The sequence below is a fragment of the Callospermophilus lateralis genome, chromosome 8, assembly GCF_048772815.1.
Source record: "Callospermophilus lateralis isolate mCalLat2 chromosome 8, mCalLat2.hap1, whole genome shotgun sequence".
Lineage (NCBI taxonomy): Eukaryota > Metazoa > Chordata > Mammalia > Rodentia > Sciuridae > Callospermophilus > Callospermophilus lateralis.
The window spans coordinates 137,971,017-137,989,605 of record NC_135312.1 but is presented as its reverse complement, the minus strand read 5'-3'; the positions used below and the strand labels follow the sequence as shown (position 1 = coordinate 137,989,605).

At 39.2% G+C, this 18,589-nt stretch overlaps 1 protein-coding gene across 3 annotated transcripts in view; it reads right to left on the bottom strand.

The window, feature by feature from the left end:
* Bbs7 (Bardet-Biedl syndrome 7) overlaps positions 1 to 18,589 on the bottom strand; it is a 41,744-nt gene that overhangs the window by 13,968 nt on the left and 9,187 nt on the right. Inside the window, exons 2-12 of one of the 3 annotated variants that reach the window (XM_076864425.2) lie at positions 16,641 to 16,706; positions 15,667 to 15,729; positions 14,178 to 14,353; positions 12,343 to 12,529; positions 10,279 to 10,351; positions 9,835 to 9,951; positions 7,424 to 7,554; positions 3,957 to 4,041; positions 3,087 to 3,189; positions 1,365 to 1,557; positions 145 to 219 (exon numbers count right to left, since the gene is read on the bottom strand). In XM_076864425.2, coding sequence (XP_076720540.1) covers positions 145 to 219; positions 1,365 to 1,557; positions 3,087 to 3,189; positions 3,957 to 4,041; positions 7,424 to 7,554; positions 9,835 to 9,951; positions 10,279 to 10,351; positions 12,343 to 12,529; positions 14,178 to 14,353; positions 15,667 to 15,729; positions 16,641 to 16,706 — 1,269 coding nt within the window. Of the gene's footprint in view, positions 1 to 144; positions 220 to 1,364; positions 1,558 to 3,086; positions 3,190 to 3,956; positions 4,042 to 7,423; positions 7,555 to 9,834; positions 9,952 to 10,278; positions 10,352 to 12,342; positions 12,530 to 14,177; positions 14,354 to 15,666; positions 15,730 to 16,640; positions 16,707 to 18,589 lie in introns of those variants that run through there. The other 2 variants (XM_076864427.2, XM_076864426.2) reach the window with 2 other exon arrangements.

Here is an 18,589-nt window from a genome sequence, read left to right as displayed (position 1 = left end):
GAGCCTGGAGCTAGGGACGCCTATCTGTGGAGCGTTAGGAGCCTGCCCAGTGGCTGCAGAGGAGGCGACAGCCACCACCTGGCCTTGGACCTGGTCAGAGGCAGGGGGCATCAGAAAGTGCAGAAGGGCTAGCAGGTCACTCACCTCGGAGTCGCAGCTGCTGAAGCTGACAACTGCTGAGTTCTTATCCACATCAAGCAGATCTATGGGGACATCGCTCTGTGGTGAACATGTAAAAGAACGGCTCAGAGGGAAAACATACCAACAGCACACAGAACATCTCTTCTCTGAGGTCGCCTGTGTCCTAGATATGTTCATCTCTGAATGTGAGAGTACAAATTCTCTTAATTTACGCTTGATCACATAAAGCTCTGGAAAATATTTAATGAAGAATAAATGTCATTTCACAATCACCTGTGTTTTTCTGATTTGGATTATCAGAATCACAAAATATCATCTTTTACTATCCCCTCAAATGCATGATCTTCTATTTTCGCCAGTGCTAAAAATGTTACCATGGCTATAAGTAACCACAGGGGCATCTGATTACACTGGCTCCTTTTTATCCGTTGTAGCTTCACCTGTTACACAAGAAGAAGGTAAGCTATGGTCTCCCTGAAGCAGCTGCTAAGAGAAGGGCTGGGGTCATATGACGGTGCTCCTGAGGCTGAGTGCAGCAACTTGAGAGCAGCCTGGCGAGGAGTTTTCTATCTGTGAGAGAAAGAATCGGACCCCTTCCCACATCTTCTTAAACCTTGTCTTCTTGCTCCAATTTATTATTTTCTCATCTTTTTATGGGTTTTCCATCTTATTCTTATTTTCCATTCATCCTACTAGTATATTTTTCTACTTCCTGAGTATCTTCCAACTTAAAAGTAAATAAAACTATTAAACAAATGAACAGAGCTATTATCCCTAAATCTCACCTTTGAGATTATCTGTCTTGCCTACTGACCTACCTAGAAACCATTGAGCTAATGAGTAAGCTGTACTATAAATTATCATTTTAGTACTTGGAGATTTTTAAAAGGGTCTAACAAGAGCATTAAATACTAGAGTTTTCTAAGTCACATCTCTGTTGAGATTCTCCCAGAGTTTAGTAAAAGAAGAAAATCCTTATTATTCTATCACTTCTTGAAACTGAAGTTCACCCATCTTTTGTTTATTAAGTTTAGGATAACTCAAAAGTAAAGATAACATTCAAATAACCTACGAGCAAACTGATTACCTCATGGAAAATTAAGAAGCCATAAACATTTAAAATTACCATTTGAAACTAAACGTGCTCAATAATAATAAGGGCATACAATTGGAGTACAAAACAGATCCAGTCATAAAACCAAGAACCCAGCCATTCTGCGGACCTGTATTAAGACGTTGTCTATTGCAGTCTGCACCTCTAGGATGAGGCTGTAGCTGGCATCATCTTTATTTAATGTGAACTTGTCATTTATGCTAAATGGAGGTGCTGCTGATTTTGCTTTGCTTGACTGAGAAGACTGCTGATAGTTCTCTCTTTCCTGTAGCACCTTATACTGCAGATGTTCCAGCTCATTCCTAGAAGAAAAGACATACAACTTTGTCATCTTTAAACATCTGAAGTCCTTAGAAATGCATGAAATTTTGTGACATTTACTTCTGTAAAATGGGGTTTTCATTGGTTGGGCTAGAACTATACCATCAGTAGGAATAAAATTTTAGTTTCTCTGACTGACCAATTGATTCCACATCATTTATTCCTAACCCCCAAATTAAAGCATCTACTCAGTTCCATACCAGAAACATGAATAAAGAGTCGTGAGTACCCAGGCAGGTTACAACCAGTCAACTCCAGCTCAGGAGTATGGCTACAGCTACAACTAGGACTAGGCAGAAGAAAAAGGAATATGGCAGGAAAATGTTCTGGACTTAATAACAAGAAACACCAGCCAACATGCACCTCCAGTGTGATTTGGGCAGGAAGACAAAATAAGGAGCAGCTGCTGAGTATTCACATTTTGGTGACCACAGGGATGATCCTGGGCCAGTGGCCTAGCATCAGCTCTACCAAACGGTAGAGCAGGTCCCGCTGAGACTGACCGGCATGGGCACTGCCTAGGGAAAAGCCACATGCAGATGGAGTCAACAGTGATGGGCAGATCAACCTGGTTTAGGGGGAAAGGAACGTGGAGAAGTGTGGAAGGGATGTGTGCGGTGAACGGAGGAAAAGATGCATTCACCCAGGAAGTATTTACTCTGCAGATCACATATTTAACTCTCTGTACCTAGCAGTGCTCCAGGTGCTGAATGAACCAAATATAAGCCTGGCGCCTGGAGCTTACATCCCAGAGGAGTCAGGAAGGCAAGATTCGGCTATAAATAAAAGTACTGTGCTGAGGATGCAAGGCAGTCACTGAACCCAGCACTCCTGCTGCATGAACTTGGCATTCTGCATGAACATACGAGGCGGCTCTCCTGGTGGCCCTGGGGAACTGGCCTGTGCTCCTGGAACTTGGGGCCTTCCTGCCTTAGAAGCTCCTGTAGCCTCTGATCATCACCAAAACACAGATCAGGCCTCCCTCCCCTGGAGGTGGCTGAAACTCAATGACTGGCCACTTCCCACTTCCTCACTGTGGGAAGCAGCCTCCTGCAGTCTGCGGTTCCTTCTTACAGAAACGTTGAACTGAGCAGGCCATGAGCACAAACCCTGTACCTACAGGAGGCAACATTCAGTTCCAGTAAGAAAACTCATGAGCCAAAGTTATGTGCACAGGAACAGTGAACGTTGGAGTTAAAGAGAAATGGAGAAAACAACACGCCTATTTGGGTTTCTTTCCGATGTCTGTTGGGCGGTGGGGTAGGCAAAACACTGCAGCCACCATTTCTGACAATGGGAACACACAGTTCTCTATCCGAGAGTCAGTATGGGATCATGCACTGAAAAGGTGGAGCTCTGAATCCAAGATATTCATCAACACTCCCTAATTGTCTCAAATGAACTTTCACATTAAAAGGTGACAATGCCTTCCAATAAAATGCAGTGCATCTATCTGTAAATGGTAAGCAGCAACCAACACTTGAAATGAAACACACAACTCAAAAGTTACCGTAAAGAAGAAATTTTACTCTGCATCTCCTGATTGATCTTGAGCTCTTCTCCTGGTCCACTTTCCTTATGAACAGGCTCAGTTGTCAGACCTGTGACCCAACCTGTAGAGATGAGAACAGTCACGCACCAGTCAGTGCTGCTAGGTGCTGACAGCGTGAGCCCCTAGTCCACCACCATCAACCTAACTCAGCTGTGTTCTTCCAGAACACAGCAAAACACAAAACCAAGCTGGAAAGAATTCAGACCAAAAAAAAGTATTTAAGCAATTTGTGATACTGTTTTTGCTTGAAATACTATAATACTATGCTTAAAGGTGTCTTTCTATTCTTAATAGTTCTAGTTTTCAAGTATGGAGTAAGTCAGAACATCTTAGCAAATTCAAAAAAGTGACAAGTAAGCATCACCTTTCGAAAATCACTTTTAAGGAGATTTAAACTCTCATGAAATTGGTAAGAATGCAAAACTCAATGCTCAAAAGCAAACAAATTTTTACAAGACAAGCACACAGTCCAAAGCCAACTAGATTTCTAAATAGCTCCCTTCTAACAAAGAATGCCACTTACTTTTCAAAGCTAGTAGAAACATGCTAAGTTCTCTTAAAAAGGGTTAGTCAAACATCAACACTTCATCAATCCAATGGACAAGGCCGCTCCTCCTCCTCTGCTTACTTACCGGGGATGGAGCCCAGACCCTGGCTCAGGCCGGGGAGTGCTTCCCCACCACTGCCTCCTCAGCTCACCTCCTCATTCTTTAACCAATAACGCTAATAATTCTATAGGAAGGATTTACTAATAATACTTCTCAAAAAAGTAGCCATCAAAAGAACATGCATTTAGACCTTGGTCGCTGGTTCTTCACCGTTCTTTACCTGAGTAGGTGGACACCACGATTTCATCATAACCGTCTTTCCCTACACAACCACCTTGGATGGACGTGACACTCTCAGACAATGCCTAAGATAAATTCAAGACCAAGCACTTTATTAATAAGCTGAAAACTTCAAAGGTAGTCAAAGCAAGCTGCCAAAATTCATTATCCTGTCTCCAGACATTCAACACATATTTACCGAGTGTCTATTTATTATGTGTAGATGCTGAGATTAGAAACACAAAACCTTAAACAAATCCCAGAAAATTCCAACAGTTTTAAATTTGGAAAAGAAGATTAAAATGACTCTAGTCCCTTTAAAAGGCGATTCACACTTGGCTAACTCTACAAATATCTAATGAGAAAAAAATAATTTATTTACATAATGAAAGGATATTTTAAAAAATAAATTACAAAAGTAAAACTACTTTAGATCACCTCTTATTTATTTTCTCTAAAAGAAGAGTTTTTAGATGAACAAAACTATGTATCCTCCTGTACATCTTTAAGTTAGCATCTAGACTTTTCATCACAATTTTACATAGTTACAAAGACTGTACTTCTGGAAGTTTGTAAATAATATCATCTTTTAAGCAATACTTCCCAAACTTGTCAACAATAATCACCAGGTGAGTCAACCAGCACTGTAAGTCAATACTGGTTAAAGCTATTTGGAAATCAGCAATAATTTTTTAACTGTTATATATTCACATGTGAATACACACAACATATGTAACTTAAAAGTCTTGCGGTTACACTCTGATTTTTAAAAAAATGCATTGGCAACCCACCAGTGGGAGTTCTGTTATTTTTGTGATACTGGAGATTGCATCCAGGGCCTCACACACACTAGGCGAGCATTCTGAGTTACACCCCACACCACTTTTTATTTTGAGACAGGGTCTTAATAAGTTGCCTGGGCTAGCCTCAAACTTGTGATCCTCTTGCCTCCAGAGGTTATAGGTGTGCACCAAGGAGGGACAAATTTACACATACAATTGAAATTTGGAGAAGCTGGGCACGGTGGTGCACACCTGTAATCCCAGTGCCTGGGGAGGCTGAGGCAAAAGAATCTCAAGTTGGAGGACAGCCTCAGCTACTTAGCAAGACCCTGCCTCAAAATCAATTAATAGAAAAAAGGTCTGAAAATGTAGATCAGTGGTAAATTGTGCCTGGGTTCAACACCTAGTACCACAAAAGAAAAAGAAAAAAATGTAGATTTAATAAATCCTTAATGGTTGAAAATTTTACATTTTTCCTTTTTCTCTTTTAACTTGTATTTTCATTTCACTCACTTCACATACTTTTATCTTAATGTAATCATGGCTTGAAATTCCTTCATGCTTTTCTGCAATGAGAAAATATATAAATGAGGCCAGGCATGGTGGTGCACACCTGTAATACCAGAGGCTTGGGAGGCTAAAGCAGGAGGATCATGAGTTCAAAGCCAGCTTCAACAATGTAGCGAGGCCCTAAGCAACTTAGCAAGACCCCATCTCTAAACAAAATATAAAAAAGGGCTGGGGATGTGGCTCAGTGGTTAAGTACCCCTGGGTTCAATCCATGGTACCAAAACAAAACAAAACAAAACATATATACACACATATAAATTATCTTCTGTGATCATAAGGTCCTAAGGATTAGAAATTCTGATAATAATTACAAACACTGGAAATTTCCATCATAATTATTAGTATCACATCTGATCAAGACAAATACACAAGCTCTAGTATATAATATTTAATCACAAAAGAAAATTTCTGAAGGATATATATATATATATATATCATGAGATTAAATGAGATGCTTTATTCCTTCCAATTTATTCATGCATTGCCACTGATATTACATATTACTAGAATAAGACTGGTTTAACATCAAGCATATTCCCATTTTTTTTTCCATTTTCACAGTAAGCTCTGAAGCCAGGACCTCTCCTGTTAGAAAACAGGAGGGACAGTGGGCGAGGCCTTAGTGCCAGACCTGGCAGAGCAGATAAATGCCGTCACTGCTGAGGTTTTGGACAGACATGGAAGAGGGGACCTGAGGCCTCAACAGGAGACTCTACCAGCAAGAAGGCCATTCACAGATGAGGCCCGCAGGCTGGACCTCCAGAAACACAAGCTGAACTAAACCTATTTTCCCTATAAAGAAGCCTGCCTCAGGTATTTCACACAAGAACAAAAATATGGTCTAATACGCCAGCTCACGAAAACGAAAGATTCCACTTACACCATGGAATGTACTTCAGACCATGCAAACGGAATTAGAAATCGTCACATTACAGGAAATCAGCACAGCAAGACAAGTACCAAGTGATTGTACTTGTATGAGAGACATAAAATGTGGATCTCATACAAGTTAGGACCACTTCCTAGGGGTAGGAGGTAGGAGGAGACAGAGAGGCAAAGACTGATTGGTGTGTACAAGCTACAGTAAACAGGAGAAGGAAGTCCTGGAACCCAGGTCACAGCGCTAGCGCAAGCGGGCGCGCGCGCGCACACACACACACACACACACACACAGCTCTGGTGTGCCCTATACAGCAGGGTGGCAGGTGACCATTACTCAAAAAGCTAGGAGAAAGGATTTTCACTGTTTTCACCATGAAGAAACGAGAATGCTTGAGGAGAAATGTTTGATCTGATTAAATATTACACAATGTACACATTATCAAATCACTTCATGATTCCCTATTAATATATTCAATTTCCTATTTTTAAATATCATTTCAAGTAAATCTAAAATACTTAAAACACAAATGGAAAAATATGATTCTGTTCATGCCAGAATGCTTTTCAATGTGATTCTATACCTCAGCAGCATAAACAGACTTAATTACATTTAAATTTTATAAACGAGTTACTCTTATCTAGTATTTCTTTCACAGCTGGCTCTTGAGTATCTACAAGCAAAACTGCTACTTGTTCCTCTCTGCTTAAGGATATTTCTGATACTGCCCTAATGGTGTGCAGTTTATTCCTGGATTTTAAAACAATATTCTCATTCATGAAACTCAAACATAGAAAGTTAACTGCTATATAATGTGTTGCTATGCATTATAGAAACTCAGATGAACTATTTACTACTTGAGAAATTTATAAAGGTTTAAAAGTATAATGAAACAGTAATTCAATATTCAGTTTAGAAGCAACAGTCTATTATTCAAACGAGTAGTCTAGAAATTTTGATAACATCAAAATGTTTCAGACCAAACATAAGATTTTTAAAATATTTTTAGTTGTAATGAACATAATACCTTTAATTTATTTTTTTTTAATGTGGTGCTGAGGATCGAACCCAGGGCCTCATATGTGTGAGGCACATGCTCTATCACTGAGCCACAATCCCAGCCCCAAACATAAGATTTTAATATTATTTTCCTTAATAAAATTCAGCCCTTAGTCATCTCTATAAAACCCGACAAGGAATAAACACATAGATGGAGAATCCTCTGAACCAACCTACCAGGTCAAATCGCAGAACAGGCTCCTCTGTGTTATCCAGGCTATACACTTCCACCATTCCATCATCTCTCCCAACAAGTAAATCTTTAACCCCATCACCCATAATATCGAAGCTGTCAATACACAAAATACCTTTAAAAAAATGTGATGTTATTACAAAACTAATAGTTGAGTCACGTATATACCAAATAAGAATGAGAAACTGGCTCAGCAAGCACTCTGCCACTAAGCTACAGCCCAGCTCTGATTTTCTGGTTTTCATACTTGTATTGTACTTGTGATAGATTTTAACATTAAGCTGGGTGAAAGGTATACAGGAACTATTTGTGTATTTGTGTTTGCTATTTTTGCACATTTTCTGCAAATCTAAAATTACTTCAAAATAAAAAGTTTTAAAAGAAAATAAACAAAAAAAAGAAAAAAAATCAATGTTCATATTTTTCATTCATATCTCTTGCACATCCCTAGCGACAAGTTATAGACTCCTAGGCTTCTGTGGAACCTACGATAAGAAACTCTGATATGTGATGAAAAACATAGCAAGATAAGAGGAATTGATCATGCTGGGGCTTAATAGGAGTTGCTGTTACCATCTAGATAAAAAATAAATTATGAAGAAAAAGGTAGCAAATAAAGAATAGCAAGCACATTTTGCTTCTCTTTAGAAAAACGGCATTACATTTAGAGGCACAAATACATCTGGATTTGCAATTGAAGATTGTATTGAACTCATGGTTTAAAGGGTACATTCACGTATACACATACTTACACCCATTCTTCCTGAAATTCCACTAACATGTCAATAAAAGCATGAAGACTGTCAAAAAGAGTGGAAGGGGATACAACATCTGATGAAAATTGACAGTGAAACTTCCCAAGATGGAACTCTGTGGTAGATTATAGTAGAGTACAGGAAGCTGAAATTGGTGGCGTGCAAAGGGGGAAGCCACAAAGAGTGACTCTAAGAAATGGAGGCATCCATACAGCTCAAGGAGGGTGAAGATGGGGCTGAAAGGAGCCATTAAAAATATGTATGAAGAGTTGTGTTTTATGTGGCTGCTGATAAATGATCAACCACCCCAAAATGCAAAAAAACAAAACAAAACAAAACAAAAAAAGAGAAACTGTAAACTAACTCAAAATGGGGGAGGACAGACCAGCGCTGAGCACAATCAGTAGCTTGCTCCTCTCCACCCAGAAGCCTCATCCAGGGCTTTACCTACAGCCGACCTGGCAAGGGCCCCAAGTTCACATCTCCTTTCCACATGCCCAGACCCACACGTCCAGTTCAGCCTCTTCCTGTACACATCTGCCTGACACTTCCCATGCTCCAAACACAGCTCTTTATTCTCCTCCTTCCCACGGCTTCCTGGGTACCCTCCTGCTCCCTCCCCAGTTCTCCGCCACCCAGCACTCAGGCTGAGAATCTAGGCTACCTCTTGGATTCCTTTCTTCTTCTAACTCCCCATGTTGAATCTACCAGCAAATCCTATCTGCTCTGCCCCACAATATATACTGACACTGTCTTCCTCTCACTTCAGCTACAGTCAGCCTGGACTAGGCTACAAGGATAACTGGTCTCCATGTTTCCACTGTAACCTGCTTCCCCCAATCCATTCTCAATGCAGTGTAGTCTCTTCTGGGGACTCAATCACATCCCGCCCCCAAATGCAGTTCTCCAGCGACTCCCCACTGCGACCTCCTGGCAAGGTTCCGCTGACAGCAGCCCTACCCTACCTTCCCCAGGTCATCACACCTTGTGAGTGGACACAGCCACACTGGTCATCCTGCTACTCCACAGGTGAACTGAATCCACCTCTCCTCCTGCAAAACTCTCTCCCCTCCAAATCTCCACACCCTCCTTTTTCCTCTTCAGAGTTCAGCTCAAATTCAACCTCTTCTAAGACACTTTCTTGGACCACGCAGTCTAAAAGCAGCTCCCCTTCTCTCAGTACTCTCTTAACATACTGCTCTGTCGTGTCTTCTTCATGTGACAAGGCCAGGCCTTGTCTCTCCGGACAAGTACTTGTGAAGGGGATAAGTGTATGAGCATCCTGTATGTGTAAGAAACCATCCCTACCTCCCAAGTCAGGCACGGAGTCCCCTGAGACAGCACAGCATTCCCTTGCATTGTACCAGTCACTCTCAGGTCCCATTAACTGTCTACCGTGGACAGTTAACAAAGAATTTTACCACAGCATATTTTCCCAAAGTATTACTAGCATTTCTTATTTTTAAAAATATTATACCTACAGTGAGAGACCTGATGAATAAACAGTACGTAAACCAGAGGTGGCTCTCCTATTACTTAGGGCTACTATATGATACGAATAAGTAAAACAGTAAATTGCATGACTTTTTAAATTTAACAGTTACGGGTGTTTCGGGATCTGAGCTATGTTGACACCATACCTCCCCGCTTTCTCTCATTTCCAACTTCCCACTTGTGCACTGGCTTGGATGTGGTGATCTGAATAAGCCCGAGCTTCCCATCTGCCGTTCCAAACAAGAGGTCTTCCCCAGAGTTGCCTAGTTATAATTAGAGGAAACATTAGTGACATTTCTTTAAAATTAAAATATTTTCATGTAAAAACCTCATTTAAATATCCTAAGGCAGGAAATGATTTGGGAGAATGGTTATATATTCACAGGATTTTGTAGCTCAAGAGAGAAGTCCACCTCCTAATCCCCGTCATCTAATGTTAAGATGAAACTGAAAATTAAAGTTCAATGACTCCTTACTGTGAGTTACTGGCAAGTTGTCAGAAAATAAATGTCTCAATTTTAGTTCATCTTCCTTCTACAAATCCCATTTTCACTTAATATATTAATTGTGAAAAGTGAACCCCTGATTACCTCCGTTTCCATTGTGCAGTGCTAAGACAGCAGGTGGGCCAGGAACTTCAATTTCATACATCACATCAGAACCCTGAGAAGAATATATATTTAGAAACTGAAACTGAACACAAATTTAAAATAATATAGAATAAAATTGGGCCTGGTTCCACCTGCCTATAATCATAGCTACTCAGGAGACTGAGACAGAAGGATCCCAAGTTCAAGGCCAGACTAGGAAATTTAATAAGACCCTGTCTCAAAAATAATTTGATTTTAAAAAAAGGGCTGGGGAAGTAGCTTAGAGGTAGAACACTCCTGGGTTCAACCCCCAGTACCACATAAAGAAAAACATACAAACATAACACACATACACACACATCCCCACATATGCATTCATGGAAAACATCTATATTCTTGATAACATCTAAAATAAAACTGCTGAAAAAAATCAGGTCAGCAGCACCAACTTCCATTTGTTAGCAACTCTGCATGTATTAACACATTTGAAAATAAAATATATATAAAATGCAAAGACCAAGGAGAAAAATATGCAAAATATTCTTCACTGTCACACTTTTCATTTTGAATATACTGATTGATAGAAAACTTACAATGGTAAATTTTCCTTTCAAAACTTACTAGGAACAAGTTTATTTCTTCTGCCTTTCTGGTGTTAACTGGTTTAACTTCAAGCACATTCAAACATTTGAGCAGGCCCAAAGTTATTGTCTAAGGAAAAGTGCGGCCTTTCTTTTGGTAGTCCCCAAATCACTCCAGTTAGAGGCAGAATCATCTGATATTTAGGTAAGAAAACAGTTAGGTCCTCTTCTCATTTTCAATTTTGCCATATAAGTAAACTGGAAACAGTTTGCAAAATTATAGTAAATATGGTATAATATTTGTTAAAAATATTTAATATTTAGAATATAAGATCTATATGCCTTATCTTTATCATTTTTAAATCTTTAGGTATGTATATACAACTACATGAACACAAAAGGACATACACAAAACTCTAAAGAAGCCACCTCTAAGGTAATGAACCGCCCTCAAGACAGATGGGGCACAAGGGAAGAGGGCAAGGCAGAGGAGAAGCTCCAGTGCTCACTGTCCACAAACCCTTGGTTGTCTGCATAATAAAGAGTATGGATTCCTTCTGGTTAAGCAAAGCAGAATCCTAGAATTCTGCCAGAGCATTCTCTGACTGAATACTCACCAGCTCCCCAAAAAAAGGCTATTCAAATGACTCACATTTGGAAGTCCAAGCCAGGGGACAAATAACGCCTTGGAACCTCTAGAATGAACCAGACATTACTTTGATTGCCTCTGATGGGGTATGGAATCACTGGATTTTTCCTTCTACAAAGGGCTGATGCCAAGAAACAGCCACCGGACTGTGGAACTGCAAAGGTGAGACTGCCTGTGGCAGCAGGGAACTCAGAGCTCAAGCCTGGATTAACCGTACCAACTACTATCCAATACCGATCCAACGAACCTTCCAGCTACCTAGCAAACTCCATGGGTTTTCAGGAGACCACCTCCAGGAGACACAGTGGTCACTAACAGCAATGACCTGAAACAGCTGTGTCAGCCATCAAGCATCTCCCTGGAAATGTGAGGACACCAAAGTGATTTTCCCCCTCTTACCTACTTATCCAACAAACTTGCTTCATTCCACCTACCGTCAAAATGTTGGATAAACTCAAGTTAAATACACCCTCTCCCTAACCTAATGTCTTCCTTTATTTGATTTCTGGGGGAAGAGGAGAGTGATGGAGAAAGAAAGGGGAAATGCTGTTGGAGGTTCTCTGTAGCAAAAGCTCTCTGCTACGACTGGGCCAGGTCAGAAACTGGGGCAGGGGGAGAAGGTGTCCTTCTTTCTTCCACATATGCTCTCTTGCAAAAGATCTCAACACACTTGCCCCAACTAAACAAATAAACTTATCAATTAAATTTAAAAAGTATTTTTCATATACAACTTTGTACAGGACAAAAGTAGTAACTGTTAAAATAATTTATAACAATACTCATAATTATTCATTTATTTAGATTATGAAAAGTCACAAAAATGCAAACAGCCACCTGTAAAACCCTGAGCACTCTGTCCTGGCAGGCCAAGATGGGTGTGATCTGAGGTACTCTTTCCACTGGAAGGCAGAGGACATCATTGATTTTGTCTGCAGAAAGGTAATAATGTTGGTCTTTGCAGTCACAATAATGATTATAGATGTAACTTGCGCTGAGAAAGAGGTCAGAGCCAGATATGTGCCTGAGAACATTAAAATAGTAATTTCAGACCTCCATAATTTAAAAAATAAGCACAGGTAATTCTTGAATTTTTCTCAGAAATGAAAACAAAAGTTACCACAGACTTAGAGAACACAATCTTTTTTTCATTTCCCCACTTAATTTCTGGCCTTTTTGATATTACCTTTTTATTTTGTAAGATAAAAATGAAGATCTTAAAGCTTAAGGTTTTGCAATACAAACTAAGCTCAGAAAAACTGAAAACAAAAATGATAATTTCTATGTGAAAAAATACCAGAAAAGAAAGTTTCTAAATGTGTAGGACATTCCCTGTCAAGCACTGTCCTGGGGGTTTCCGTGTAAATCTTCCCTCATGGTCTAAAATTGGGATTACTGACTACTACCGGCTCCCAGGGGAGGAACAGTCTGCTGACTCACACCAGTGACAGTGGAGTGGGCTGCAAAGCAGGCAGGCACTTTGACCTCTAGAATCAAGCTTTCTTACCACCACACTAGACGGCCCAGAAAAGCCTAACTCAAAGTGAATCTATTGTAAACTACATGACAAGCAGTGGAGAATGTCTCCATTAGAACTTTATTTGGAATAAATAAATGAGAAGCAAGTTCATTTCAAATTATTTTAACAAAATTTTGGTAATAATCATAATGATGTTCCAATTCTTAGAATACATACAGTTTTCTCTTGGTGGAGCTGAAATTTCTTGATAAAATTTTATATTTGTCATATATGCTATTGGAATGCAGGTTAAGCAATCTGAAAATCCTAAACCCCAAACTTTGTATTAACATAATTCTCCAAGAGTTTCAGACCTTGGAGCATTTCAAATTTATAAGTAAGGGATGCTCAACTGATAGTCTTTGCAAATATCTGAAAAATCTGAAAAGCTTTGAAATCTGGTCCCAAGCATTTGAGAAAAGGGACACTAAACATGTATATCTTTCACATCTAGATTATCACCATGTGACTATCCCGAAGATAATTTTATTTGGGCTTTTCATCTATTTCTCCACCCCTATGGTCCCTGTAAGAGTTTTCAATACTAAAATCACCCTGTGATATGCTTACCCTGTACTGCCCCTCACTTCATTATGACATGGCCTTACTGTTTGGCTCTGAATATTTCCATATAATGATCTGATCCTTATACATCATATACATGCAATGAAATGTCACTCTGTACCTCACAAATATGTACAATTAAAAATAAAATATATTTCAAACAGAGCAGGGCCACTGGAGAGATCATGGCTACTGGAGAGACAAGGCAGAAGGATCTCACACCTGAGCCCACCACTCCTGAGGCCAGCAGGAGGACCACATATTCAAAGTCAGCCTATGCAACTTATCAAGACCCCATCTCAAAATAACAATAAATAAAAAGGGATGGGGATACAGCTCAGCAGTAGAGTGTCCTCAAACCAATCCAAGTGGTGCAGGAAACAAAAATCCAAAAAACAACAAATGAATGTGTTTATATAATAAAGCTCTTTAACAACAACAACAAAAATATTCAACAGCAAATATGGTTTCCAGTGGAACATCTGTAACGTAGTCAATTTTATTTTCCAGAAAACTTAAGATATGACATTTAATCACATGATCTACATCTACTAGAAACATTGAAAATAGATATGTACAATGAACATACATAGCTTTAATGCTCTCAGTGAGGTTCGTTTCAAAAGAGAGGAACTGTTTTCCTCTCTTGGTGAAGCCTCTAATCTCAGATCCTGCAGCAATAAAGATTTTCTCCTGAGGTGTATTAAGAACCCCTCCCAGCTCCAGTCGGGCAATCTTCTGCCCTGGTAAGGTCTTGAATACTGCCTGAAAAAATCATTCACAAATAGTAAGTATACAAGTCATTGTATTGTGAACCTCTTTCCTTTACCATAAAAAACTGCTATGATTTTGAACTTACAAAACATTATAAATTTACAGAAACTTTTATAGAAACTATATAGAAACATTTTTAGAAAAAAAATCTTTGTTTTAGTGGGTCTTCTGGTTTTGTGCTAGATATCCTGGCGTATTTATCCTGATACTTTTTCAATTGGAGCACTGTAATCATACATAGTGGAATTCATTTCACATATTGGTACATGCGTGCCACACAATCTGGTCAACTTCATTCCCTAACCCTAACCTTCCTTTTCCCTCCTCTCACCCTCCACCTCCCTTCTATTTTCATGAGACCCACCGCTCCCCCAACCTTTTCCTAAATCCTTGCAACTCAAAGCAGTGTTCACAGAGCAGAGCAGTATGATGAGCATTGCTAAATTCATGAAAAAAGGCAGACTCTTAAACCCAATCCAGACCTACTGAGTGAGAATCTGGATTTTAACAGGATTCCATAGCTGGTTCCTGTACAGGATAAAGCTTGAGAAGGACTGGTTCTACAGGAAAGTCCACTTGGCAAACTCTTCACTAAGGTTCAATGGACATGTTTCGTACCATAACCATGTTTTTGAAATTAATCTCACCTAAACATTGTACAATTTTATTTAAAATTTGGTAAAGGACTAACTATAGAATTTACTGAAAAGAATATTTTAATACCTTAATTCACATTTCTAACTAAAAACAACATTTCTGATCACTGACTTTTTCCGTGTTTTCCATTTATCATTTGCACCAGTCCCCCTCCCTGTCATGATTCATACACAGAAAATGAGATTTCTGGGAGGCTATGTGAACAATGGAGAGGGGGTGTTTCTAGAGTTTTAACTCTCTTCATCTGTTTTTTAAATACCATGTAATATACAGTGAGTACCCGAGCTCCCATCTCAGATGGAGCATGTGTCCCCTTTGAGTATGACAATGGAACCTTGGTTGGGCTAGCTAAGGGGCAAGGCAACAGGACAGTCGCTTCCACTCTCACGGTATGCTTCATAAGACCCCACCTGCACACTCTAAGAGACTCTCCTGCTTACTCGAAAGGCCACTGGGTTGCAGGAGGGGCTGTGAACGGACCACTTGGCAAGGACTTTGGGAACTCAACAAGCCAGACCTTCCCTCACAACCCACTTTCCACTCTCTGTACTGTAGAAAATTCTTAACCTAGGAGTATTAAAAAAAAAAAAAAGTGGTACATTTTGTCTTTTTAAAAAACTTTTCCCGTCTAAAAAGGCTGTACTTACCACTGCTTCTCCTTTCTTCATGCCAAAGCATAGGACTACTCCATCATGATCTCCAATAACTACCTGTAATGGAATGGTAAAAATCTAACATTCCTTTTACTATTAAAAGTTCATCAAATGGTTTCAGATTCTACACTGCACTAATGTTTAAGAAACCACATCATCAAGTTTAAGTGTAGTATCAAATGGGAAGAGAATAGTCAGAATCATCTGAAAATGCTATCTAAATACCTTCCCCATTTCCAGCTATGTATCTGGACAAGCTGAGTTTTCTTCACATATTTCAACCAAACAACATATCACAACAGACTGAATGTAGAAAACAGATATGAGAACTCAGTCTTTGCTTATGCCTGAGACTAAAGAATTTGCAAGAATATAACATCATATCACTAGTCTTTCTAAATTATTTTAGAAAAAATACTTTCAATAAAAATGTGTTATCTATATAAACATATACATTTAAAAAATATTTTTAACATTTCTTAGTCTTAATTTTAATACAGTAAGTTTTGATAGATACAACCTACATAATATTCTTTGAGGTCTTCATAATTTTAAAATGTAAAGGTTCAAAGACCTTATTTTTATTAAAAAGCAATAGTGTTAACTAAATACAAAGTTCAACATCAAAATAATAAATGACTTAAAAATATGATAAAGTTTAAGGAAAGAATTTTCTCTACATTCTGATATGCTTTATATTTTTTTTCCCATATACACAATATGGTACACTTAGAACAAATTATTGCCAGAAAAATGGAATAAAGTTTTTAACAAGTTTATTATACTATTTACTAAACGTACAGAATAATTTTTAAAATGTCCAAGAAAATTACTATGTCTAAATGTGCCTTGGTAGTCAAACCTCATTCAAATTAAAAGACATTCATTTCCATTTTAACACGACTGTTTTTAAGACTGACTTCCTGGTAGGGAGGAGGTGAGAAGAGGAAGCGAGGTGCCCACAGTACCTTCTGTGCCGCTCTATGTCTTGACGCAGGAAGTAGCTTCAGAGTCTTCTGCGAGGTCACTCCCACCTAAGAAAACAGACCAGCTGCCTAGTCAATGTTTTCGGATACTCTGTAATTTGAAGTTATTACATCAGAGGTTAAAAGGAGTAGATCAGATCATAGTGAGCCTTATTTTTCTTTTTATCTGAAATGAATGATGCCTTTTTAGAGCATTACAGTTATACATGGAAGTTGGGTTCATTTCGACAAAGTCACACATGCATGGAATGTGATGTACCCCATTTCAGTCCCTGTTCTCCCCTTTACCGTCCTCCCTCCCTTCCCCTACTCTACTGATCTTTCACTCATTTATTTTTGTTGATGCTTTCTACATTTAAAGGTGGAATTCCCTGTGGTATACTTATACATGCACAGTGTGGTTTTGTCAAATTCGTTCCACATTTTCTCTCCTTTCCTGTCCCTTCTCCCTTCTGTCCCTTCTCCCTTCCTTTCCATCTCCTACTCCACTGATCTTCCCTATATTTTTTATATCCAATCCCCCTCTCCTTCCCCCCCTTATTTTCTCTAGATTCCATATATAAAACATTTGACCCTTGGTTTTCGAACTTCTTGCACATAGCATGATGTTTCCATTTCCATCCATTTTCCAGCAAATGCCATAATTCCATTCTTCTTTACAGCTGAGTAAAATTCCACTGTGTACGTACACCACATTTGTTTAATCCACTCATCTACTGATGGGCATCTGGTTGGTTCTGTAACTTGGCTATTGTGAATTGTGCAGTTATCAACATTTATGTGGTGTAACCCTATTGTTATGGTTTAGATATGAGGTGTCCTCCAAAGGCTCATGTGTGAGATCGTGCAAGAAGGCTTACAGGTGAAATGACTGCGTCATGAGCGTCTTAACCAATCAGTGATTTAATCCTGACAAGGATTAACTGAGTGGTACCTGAAGGCAGGTACAGTGTGGCTGGAGGAGATAGGTCGCTGGGGGGGGGGTCCCTTTGGGGGCACTCCTTTGGTGCGTAGAGTCCTTCTCTCTCTCTCTGCTTCCTGATGTGATGTCCTGAGCCCTTTCCCCTGCCACTTACCTGGAGCCCCAGGGAATGGAGTCAGCCATCCATGAACTGAGAGCTCTGAAACCATGAGGCCTCAGATAAACGTTTCCTCCTCTAACTGTTCTTGTCAGGTCTTTTAGTCACAGAGACTGATTTTAGTACTTTAGGAAAAACAACAAGCAGTGGGATAACTGGGCTGTAAGTTGGTTTCATTCCTAGTTTTTCAAAAAATCTCCACACTGCTTTCTAGAGTGGTTGCACTAATTTGCAGTCCTACCAACAATGTGGTACACAAAAGGTGGCATATTATACATGCACAGTGTGACCGTGTTAAATTTGCCAGCATTTTTAACTCTTTTTTTCTCAAATACCTTTCTTTTTTTTAAATATATATTTTTAAAGTTTTCAATGAACCTCTATTTTACTTATTTATATGCAGTGCTAAGAATCAAACCCAGCACCTCACACATTAGGCAAGTGCTCTACCACTGAGCCACAACCCAGCCCCACCTTTCTTTACTTTTACGTGGTGCTAAGGATCAAACCCAGGGCCTCGCATGTGCTAGGCAAGTGCTCTGTAGCTGAGCCACAACCCCAGCCCCACCATTTTTTATATTTGTTTTCTTGATACATGTCATTCTGACTACAGTGAGATAAAATCTTAGTGTAGTTTTGATTTGTAATCTCCCTGATAGCTAGAAATGTTGAACATGTTTTCATATATTTGTTGGCCATTTGTGTTTTATTCTTTTGAGAAATGTTAAGTTCTTTTGCTCATTTATTGATTGGGTTATTTGAGGTTTTGGCATTGAATTTTTTGAGTTCTTTATATATTTGGGCTATTGATCAATCCCCTGTCAGAGGACTAGCTGGAAAAGACTTTCTCCC